General features: G+C 49.6%; 2 protein-coding genes across 2 annotated transcripts; both read left to right on the forward strand.

Moving 5' to 3' along the window:
* Positions 1-2,199: 2,199 nt before the first annotated feature.
* Positions 2,200-3,243, forward strand: LOC101271411 (melanoma-associated antigen B4-like). The gene has a single exon (XM_004284926.1). The coding sequence runs from the start codon at positions 2,200-2,202 to the stop codon at positions 3,241-3,243; it is 1,044 nt and encodes a 347-aa protein (XP_004284974.1).
* A 4,043-nt stretch (positions 3,244-7,286) lies between these two features.
* On the forward strand, positions 7,287-8,328 carry LOC101271657 (melanoma-associated antigen B5). The gene is given in 3 exon segments (XM_012538697.2): positions 7,287-7,662; positions 7,665-8,279; positions 8,282-8,328. Coding segments are annotated over 3 exon segments (1,038 nt in total).
* The last annotated feature ends 1,861 nt before the right edge of the window (positions 8,329-10,189 follow it).

A 10,189-nucleotide genomic window follows, 5' to 3' on the forward strand; every position in this document is an offset into this window, starting at 1 on the left:
TCCGCTCATCTTACCTGCAGCAGCCATCTCTGGGAGGCTCCAGGCAGAAGTGTCCAGATGAGATGTGCCTGCACTTCACACCAGCAGTCTCAGGGAGTTGATGTCTTTGATGTGAGACCTTGGCCTCAGGTCAGCAGACGGGAGGTAGCCCAGCACCTACAGGGAGTCAAGAGAAGACACTGAGAGAGGATTGAGAGCAGCATCCACCACAGAAGAGGGGACCCCAAAGAGCCCTCACTGTCAGCCTCGGGGGACCCAGGCATGGCTGTGAGGCTCAGGGCCCCAGATACTTCTGGCTGAGGGCGCCGACAGAAATGAGAGCCACGGTGTGACGCCTGCTGACTCAGCTCAGCAGAGGGAAAAGTCCCAGGACCCGCCAAGAGTCAATGGAAGGCCCTCGTGCCAGGCCTGTGGGAAGCTCCCCAAGAAACACCCCCCCACCCCACCCCCACCCCCGCTCCGTCCCGCCCCGCCCCGGCCCCGCCCCACCCCAGCCCCGCCCCTGCTGTCCTCCTGGAGCCCAGATGCGCATGACCGGATGTGACGTCCTCCTAACCGCGCTGTGGGGCCGCGCCATTTTTGAGAGCTGCCGTCCAGCGAGGGTGAGCCGCGGGAGGAGTGCCACGTCTCGTCAGGTGTCAAGGTGTGAGGTGACCCCAGTTAGAAGTGCGGGGACACGCCCCCGACACCCCCAATCCGCATTCCCTCCGAAAAGAGGCGGCCACACAGGCCCCGCCCACCCCGCCCCTGCTCTCGGCCCCAGAGGCTCGGGCCTGGCTGTTAGGCCCAAAGTCCATCCGCTTCCCCAGCGGGGTCTCGGGCAAGGAAGGCCTCGCTCTGAGGCTGGTGGACCCTGGCTCAGCTCAGTAGAGGGAGCGCCCCAGGCCCTGTGGCGTGAAGGACGGGACCCTCGTGGGGACCGCAGGGCTCCACACCCCAGAATGGCGGCCACGCGGTCCCCGCCCCTGACGTCGGCCTGGGAGCCTCCGGGCAGGTCTAAAGACCGAGGGGCTCCCTCAGTGCGAACGCGGACGGACGGACAGACGCGGGAGGCCCAGGGAGGAGGGGGCCTTGTCCTCAGGGGCTGGCCGCAGGTCAGCAGAGGGAGGATTTCCAGGGCACGGGAGGAGTCAGGGCGAGGACCGTCCTCCCCGTCGCAAGGGCACCTCAGAACCCCTCCCCTGTTGTCAGCCGCTTCCTTCTGGCCACACACGGAGGAGGGAGGGCTGCTGTCTGAGAGGGGAGGTGCAGGCCAGCAGAAGGCGCGTCCCTAAGCACTCCCAAGAGTCAGCCCAAGCCCTTGAGTGAGGGCCAGTGGGGCCGCCAGCCACAGGGCCTCGACCTGTCTGCCGCACGCTGCAGGCCTGGTAAAACTCTGCCACGTGCGGCCGCGTGGTCACCCTCACCGCCTCCGAATGAGACTCAAGGAGGTGCCGGCACTGGTGCGAGCAGATGGCCCTCGGGGCAAGAGAGGAGCTCCAGGCTGCACCGGCCGTCCAGGGAGGACCCCGAGTGAGGACTGAGGGAGTCACCCACCCCGAAGAGAAGGGACAAGAGAGAATGTGGCCCGTCCCCTCCTGTCAACCCTTAGACTCCCAAGAAAGGACTGTCAGGCTGAGACTGCCCGTAATTTCCTCTGCCAGCTTCAGGCTGAGACCGCCCGTAATTTCCTCTGCCAGGTCCGAGGGAGGTTAGAGCTTTGTTCTGAAGGGGCAGCCACCAGGCAGCAGAAGGGAGGGTCCCAGGACCCTTCGGTGGTGGGCTGAACGCTCCCTCCTTTCCTCCTCCTGGGTGTCGTGGAAGATGGTGGTGTCAACTTCAGAGCAGCAGAGGAGTGGGGGTGGGGGTCTTGCCACCAACTGTCATCCTGACTCTGAATGGGAACTGCAGAGACCTACCTCCCCTGCCAGCCCCCACTGTCACCCCAGTACCGCCCAGGCAGGGCTGGCTGGCTGTGGCCCAAGGCTCACTCTACCGTCCTCCACAGGGGTCTCAGGGGACAGGCTGAGCAGGAGAACAGGAGCCCTGTGGGTCCTCGAGCAGTGCCCTCAAGGACCCTGCAGAGGCGGCCTTGGTTAAAGCCAGGGAGGAATCTTCCCGCTGAAGGTGCTCACAGCATCTCCTTGTCCCTCCCCCAGGTGCCCTCGTTGCCTGCCTTCCTGCGCACACTCCCGCCTGCTGGTCTTGACCTGTGTCATCATGCCTCGGCGCCGGAGGAACAAGCGCCATGGCCGCAAGAAACGCCACCAGGCCCGGGGGGAGACTCAGAGTCTCAAGGGTGCCCAGGCCACTGAGGAGGTGGCGGAGGCGGCGGCAGAAGAGATACAAGAGTCGCCGTCTTCCCCCGCTTCTGTTTCTCGGGATACTTCCCCGAGCTCCCCTGCTGCTGGCACTCACCAGGAGCCTCAGGGAGCCCCAGCCACTACCTCTCGTGATGAAGGAGTTTCATGCCCAGGATCTGAAGAGGGTGCCCAGAGCCAAGATGAGAAAAGTGCAGGTACCTCCCAGGCAGCACCTTCCGTTCGCAGCAGTTGCAGAGATCCTCTGAGAAGGAAGTCCACAATGTTCGTGGAGTTCCTGCTGGAGAAGTACATAACGAAGGAGCCCATCCTGCAGGCAGCACTGCTGAAGACTCTCAACAAGAAGTACAAGAAGCACTTCCCTCAGATCCTCAGCAGAGCCTCTAATATCATGGAGGCTGTCTTTGGCCTCGAGCTGAAGGAAGTCGACCCCAGCAGTCACTCCTACGCCCTCATCAGCAAGATGGCCCTCCCCAGCGACGCAACTCTGAGTGATGAGTTCAGGATGCCCACGTCCGGCCTCCTGATGACTGTCCTGGGCGCGATCTTCATGAAGGGCAACCGTGCCACCGAAGAGGAGCTCTGGAAATTCCTCAATGCGTTGGGTTACCATGCTGGGAGGAGGCACTTGATCTTCGGGGATCCCGGGAGGCTCATCAGCAAAGATTTCGTGCAGCAGAAGTACCTGACGTACCGCCAGGTGCCCAACAGCGATCCTCCGCGCTATGAGTTCCTGTGGGGCCCGAGAGCCCACTCTGAAACCAGCAAGATGAAAGTGCTGGAGTTTTTGGCCAAGATCATCGGTACCATCCCCAGTGCCTTACCAGATCTCTATGAGGAGGCTCTGAAAGATGAGGAAGAGAGAGCCGCGGCCAGGGCTGCAGCTGTTGCTGAGGGCAGAGCCCCTTCCAGGGCCAAGGCCCGCAGCTCCTCCCACATGTAGGGAGGGAAGCCGCGGGCAGTTTGCTCACTTTGTTTTGGAAGAGAGCAGTCAGGCTCCTAAATAGTGCAGAGTAGTAGGGGTGGAGGGAACAAAATATATATGTTCTTACAGTTTTAAGTAGTATGGTAGTTTAGGTGCAGTTAGTTTTAATAAAATATATATCTCTTTCTTTTTTCCAAATGAAGAATACCTAGTTAAAGATAGATGATTGGTAGATAAGTAGGTAGAGAGATGCTAGATAGATAGATTTATGATAGAGATGTTTAGTATCTTTTCAAATGTTATTACTTCATTGAATGTTTATTTTGCTTTAGAATCCAAGTGTATTAGTGTCATGGATGTCATGTTTATTGCTGTTCAGTTTTAAGATTAAGAGTTTGCTATTTGCAAAAAAAACTGAAAAGCCTTCAATATTTTCCTTTTGCTACAGAACAAGGTAACGTGGCATTGGAATAGGATTTTTCGTGGAAACGAGAAAGAATCCCACGAGAAAATATTGGGGATCTCAAAATGGTGATACAAAAGTAAAGGCTGGTTAATTCTTAGTTTGCCTTCTTTTCTTTCTCTTTGCTTGTAAAATTAAATAATATATACCTAGCTTTGCTTAGGTTATTCAAACTGTTTGAAAATTAAATCATGGTAAATAAGACTTCTTGGTCATTCCTTCTTTTTTCTCTCAAATTAATTGACCATCTTCTCTTTGGAAGCCTCTCCAGTACTACTATGGTTGGTAAGAAAATGAAGACCAAGCCACTGCCCATAGAATTTTTAGAGTCTAGCATCAGCTATCATGTAAGGAAGATGGTAAGATACACTCAAAGAAATAAACAAATGAACATTTTTTTTTTAAAAGTGAGGGTGTGGAAGAGGAGGTTCCAAATGAGAGCAAGGAGTGTAAGTTACCTGATAAAGGCAGCGTTGGGTCTTGGGAAACTTCTAGTCCCTCAGCAGGAAGTAATTAACAGGATGCATGGTGGGCTAGATGAAGCTGTGGGAGTGATGGAAAGGGCCACTCAGATGGTGTTTCTCAGAGTTGAGAGACTAAACCTGGAATGGAAAACATATCTTCACAGTTAACTTTGGGATGTGGAAAAACCAGAGAGAATCCCCACCTAGGGAATGGAAGGGGTCCTATGCACTTGCCCCAGGGCAAGTGAACACTCAAACTAGGTGTTTTAGGCATGGGCTGTCCAGAGAGTTTCTGAGAAATAAAGGTGATACTCATTGAAATGAGATGCCAAGAAGCCACTGGACTGTCTCTCTTTTTGTGGGATGGGATTGCCAGAGCTCACTCCAGTGAAAGGGCATTTTAATTAGGTTATTTTGAGTGTAATTTGGCAAACTCTAAGGGAGGGCTCAAATTTTAGTGGCAATGGTATGAATGAAATTAGGGGTGGTTTGGATGAAAAGGCACCTGGGAGGGAAGTTGTTGGTCCTTGAGACAAATGAACTCCTAGTTGCATCCATCTGGAGAAGATGACCCCATGCCAATATTAAAACAAATGCTCTAATAGGGAAATACTACTTAGTTTTACTCGGTTGGCATTTTGGCTGATGTGGATTTCTATATTGTTTGGAGTTGCATTTTCTCTAATGTAGGCTGGAAATAAAATTCTGTGAAGGAAGTTTGTTATCATTTGGGGTCAAAATCATCTTAGTAATAACTGCCATTCATTGAAAGTACCAAACTTTGTCTCAAACTGCCAGGTGGTTTACATACATATCCATGCCTGTGGTCCTACACTATAGACTTTTTCAGACTCACTTTGCAGATAAAGAAGTTGGAATATTCTCAAATTCAAGGCTGGTAAGTGACAGCTGGACTGAACCCTGGCTCTGAATCCCTCTAGAGCCCGCACTATGCCACTCCTCCCAGGCTGAGGCCGACCTTGGGTCACTTCATTTTTCTGCTCACTAGTCCAAAATGTATTTCAGGTGTTAAAAAGCAGGACTTCATACCCCAAACATGGTTTTGGAATAAAAAGTTCCAGGAATAAGTAATAAAAATATGAAAATAAAAGTGAGGTACAAATAAAGAAAGAAATAGATAGCGTTTGGTGACAATATAACTATCTATGAAGGAAATGTCAGTAAACCTCAAAAGATCAGGGGCTCACAAAATCATTTAATTCAGCCCTTTCCCTGTAGAAAGTAAATCTGTTAGAATTGAGGTTATATAAGGCTATATCTGGCCAGTGAAGAGAAGGAAGAGATCAGCGTGTTTTCTCTGATAGCACAACACCTGTGCCGGAGCCCTTGCTTGGCTGCAGCTTCCCATCTCACATCACTCCTGGGGCTCAACCTATTCCTGCAAGATTTGTTGTAGGGAGATCAATTAAGAGTTTTCAAGGATGTGGCATTTCCCAAGAAGCCTTTTACAGAAGAGATAGGAGTCAAGGTGAAGACTTGATGAATGAGGACTGAGGAGACAAAAACCACATAATAACTGAAGTCACAGAGAGACTGGCCTGTGTCTGCTCTCAGACTTAGAAGGCCAAGGCAGGGCTGCCAGGCTGAGCATCCCCTCACTTATTTTCAGGGTTTAGAGGAACATAAGAGCTTTGGTCTAAATGGGTGACTTTAAGTTGAAAGAAAGAGGAAACTTAGGGCCCTTCAGAAGTCAAGGTGAGGAACCTGAGTGAGGACTGAGGGCACACCCCTACCCTGAACAGAGAGAGCCCCAAGGAGCCTGAATCCTGATGTCAACACTGGAAGGGCACAGGTAGGAGTAGCCTCATGTGGCATTCCCAGACCTTGCCTCTCTGGCACCTCAGGAAGTGAGGATTTTAGTCTGAGGAGAGGGTCCTTAGGTAAACAAAGGAAGGAGTCCCAAGCCCTGCCCGGAGTCAAGGTGAGAATCCCGAGTGAGGACTTAAGGAAACTTCTGCCTTTAGACTGTGAGAGAACCCCACAGAACCATGCCCGTCCTGGTATCCCTGGTATCCCTGGGCTTTGTTGACATGATGTGACATATTTCCTCCTATGGTGTCACAAGGGGGTGAGGGACATGGTCTAAGGGGTACGGCCTAGGGCCAGCAGTGGGATGATTTCCAGGTTTTTCGAGAGACCAGGTGAATACCCTGAGGACTAAGGGAACCACATACCCCATAACCATAGAATTCATTCCTTACTCTCAGCCTCAGAAGACCAAGGACAGGTATGGTCAGATGAGGAGAATCTCACTTTCTCCTAGGGGTTTCAGGGTGGTGCTGGCCTTAGTATAAGGGGCAGGCCTAAGGGCAAGGGAGGGTGGAATTCCAGGACATGACAGAGGTCAAAGCAAGGACTGAGGGATCATCTACCACTAAATAGAAGTGATAAGGAATCCAGCCCTGCTCCTTGTTACAGCCCTTGAGGATCCAGGGCAGGACTATCAAGCTGAAGCTCCACCAACACTTATTTGTATCAGGTCTATGGGAAGTGAAATCCTTAGTTTGAAGGTGTAGCCACCATTCAATGAAAGGGGTGGGGATATCAGGCCCTATGTGTAGCCGAATTAAGGACCCTTAATGAGGACTGAGGACTCCAAAGGCCAGGACAGAAAACTCCCCACTGAGCAGTCAGTACTGGGGCCACCTGGACAGGGTTGATAAGCTGAGGACCCCCTTCATTTCTTTCTCATAGATCCCAGGGAGGTTTGTGATGTCAACCTCAGAACAGCAGAGGGAATGGGTCCCATGACCTGCCACCAGTTGAATGACGGTCTTGAATGTGACCTAAGAGACTCCTCAATGTAGAAGACCACCAGCCCCTGCTGTTGCCCCAGCATGCCTGAGGCAGGGGTGGCAGGATGCAGCCTAAAGATCATTCTAATTTCCTTCAACAGGTTTCCCAAGGGACAGGCTGATTAGGAGAACAGGAGTCCTATGGGTTTTTAGAGCAGTGCCCTCAAGGAAAACTACAAATGTAGCTAGCCTTCCTTATAACCAAGGTGGTATTTCCCTGCTGAAGCTGCACACTCTCTCAACCTTCCTCATCCAGTGGACCCTTATCCCCTGCTCTTCTACTCACACTCCTAACCATTGTCCCTGAGCACAGTCATCATGCCTCGGGGTCAGAAGAGTAAGCTTGGCACCAGTGAGAAACGCCACCAGGCCCAAGATGACTCCCAGAGTCACAGGAGAGTTCAGGCCACTGCAGTAATAGAAGAACCCCCCTCCTCCTCTTCTCCTGTTTTGGAAGATAATCCCCAGAGTTCATCAGCTACTGGGTCAAATAGCACTTCTCAGGGGTCTTCAAAAGCCCCATCTACTACCATCACTTCTTCAAGTACTTTTGACACAAGGTCTGATGAGGATGATAACAGTCAAGATGAGGAACATCCATGTTCCTCTGATGTCTCACCTTCTACTGAGAGCACATACAGTGATACTCTAACTAGTCAGATGGATTTGTTAGAGCAGTTCCTTCTGTACAAATATAAATGAAGCAGCCCATTATGAAGGAAGACATGCTGAAGATTGTCAGCCAAAAGTACCAAGACCGATTTGCTGAGATTCTCAAGAAAGCCTCTGAACGCACTGAGGCTGTCTTTGTGGTTGACTTGAAGGAAGTCGACTCAACCATCCACTCATATGACCTTGTCAGCAAACTGAAACTCCCCAACAATGGGAGGGTGAGTGCTGGTAGGGGGTTACCTAAGACCAGTCTCTTGATGACAGTCTTGGGTGTGATCTTCATGAACGGCAACTGTGCCACTGAGGAAGACATCTGGAAATTCCTGAATATGATGTGAGTATATGCTGGGAGGAAGCACTTCATCTATAGGGAGCCCAGGAAGCTCATCACCAAAGATTTAGTGAGGCTTAAGTACCTGGAGTACCGCCAGGTGCCTAACAGTGATCCTCCGCGCTGTGAGTTCCTGTGGGGCCCAAAAGCCCATACTGAAACCAGCAAAATGAAAATCTTGGAATTTTTGGCAAAGGTCAGCGATATGGTTCCCAGTGCCTTCTCATCACGATATGAAGAAGCTTTTCAAGATGAGGAAGAGAGAGATCGAGCCAAAATTGCAGCCAGGCCTGGAAATACTGTCACTTCCAGGCATGTTCCATGGCCACGTCCAGCAGCTTCTCCCACCCTTACTGAAGTCTGAGACTTTTTAAAAATCATCCAGATAAGAAAATTTGACATCACAATAGGGATTTTTGTTGAAATGGCAAAGAATCCCAAAATAAAATTGTTGGGATAATGGAATGAAAAAATAAAAAGTAATTAAAAAGAAAACATGATAAACCTTGATTTTTCTTAATCCTTTCAGTCTTCTGTTTTGTAAAATTAAATGATTTATACCTCAATATGCTTAACTTATTAAAGAATGTAGGAGGCATTAAATCTTAACAAGTTAGACCTCTTACTCACTTTCTTTTTTATTTCCCAAACGTCAGTTGAGCATCTACTCTTTAAAAGGCTCTGTGCTAGTACTGCCAATGCTAAGATGAAGACCCAGCCTATGCCCATACAACTTTCGATGCAAGGAGCTGCAGTCATACAAGATGTTGAGATGCCCTCTATGACTTACGGGAAAGTAAAAGGATAATCCAGAAAGAAATCTCTACCTGGGGCAGTGTATTGATTTGTTAGGGCTTCCACAACAAAATACCACAGAATGGGTGGCCTAAACAACCGAAATTTATTTTCTCACAGTTCTGGAGGCTGGAAGTCCAAGATGAGGGTTGGTTTCCTCTGAGGCCTCTCTCCTCAGCTGGCAGATGGCCACCCTCTTCACTTGGCTGTCCCTTTGTGTGCATATATCCCTGGTCTCTCCTTTTGTGTCCTAATCTCTTCTTATAAAGACACCAGTCAGATTGGGTTATGGCCCACCCTAATGGCCTCATTTTAATTTAACCAGCTCTTTAAAGACCTCATCTCCAACTACAGTCACATTCTGAGGTACTGGGGTTTATGCCTTCAACATGAATTTTTTGGGGGACACAAGCCCCTAACAGACAGAAATCTAAGGTGCCTTTGCTCTTATCTCAATGCAGGAGAATACAGTGCACAGACAGGTATTCTATGCACATTGTCTCCAGGGAGTTTCTGAGCAATAAGGGTTAACTGCCTTGAGGTATGTCAGGGAGGAGGGAATTCCCCCACTACCCCTTTGAGTTCTTGTGGTTAGACTAATAAAGTTGGCACAAGACAGATTAACAGGAGAAGAAAGAAATTGTAATTCATGTGCACGGAGGTGTCATAGAAATGGTACCTAAGAAGTAGCCAAAGCAGGTAGCTTTTATACTTTTTAGACAAAGAAACAATAAACTTGTGAGGAATGGACAGGACAAATAAACTTACATTTTGGATAATTCCTTCAATTAGTAAGGAATCTAAACAGAATTTGGGCTTGGGGTAGTAAATTAAAGAAGTAACAAGGTTTGTTTATACAGGCTTCTCTGCCTGAATTCCCTATTTCTGGCTATAAGGGTATCCTTCTACCTCCAGATGCAGGGAGTGCATCTTTCACATGAGAGATTTATTTCCTGCTTTCAGGGAGACCGAAAGGAGGGTCGGAGTGCCCCTCCTGCACTGGCTGTTTCTTAAATAACTTTAATTCAAAATAATCAATATGCCATTGTGGTATATTTGGGAGCAACCTGCCCTAAGCCTTAACAGTTCCCTCCTCTGAAACTTCCTTGGAAGTTTCACATATTAAGAGCTGAACTGGTCACTGTGGAGACAGAGAATGGGTTAGTACAGTCCTCCATTTCATTGAACCAGTTTCTTAGTTCTGAGAACAGTTCAGTTCAGTTAAATTGTTGTATCTCATTTCAGGAGGCGATGATGCAGATGGGCTCCCAAAGCTAGGTCTATGGTGCAAGCAGTATCAGGTATTTAATAAGAGGCATTTCTATGGCAACAAAAGAAAAACAAAGGTTAATGATTGGAGCTGGTTATAAACCAGTTTCTGAGCCCAGGGGGCAGTCAGTCAAGATTTCTAGGTGTCAGGTTC

The sequence above is a fragment of the Orcinus orca genome, chromosome X (assembly GCF_937001465.1).
Source record: "Orcinus orca chromosome X, mOrcOrc1.1, whole genome shotgun sequence".
Classification (NCBI taxonomy): domain Eukaryota; kingdom Metazoa; phylum Chordata; class Mammalia; order Artiodactyla; family Delphinidae; genus Orcinus; species Orcinus orca.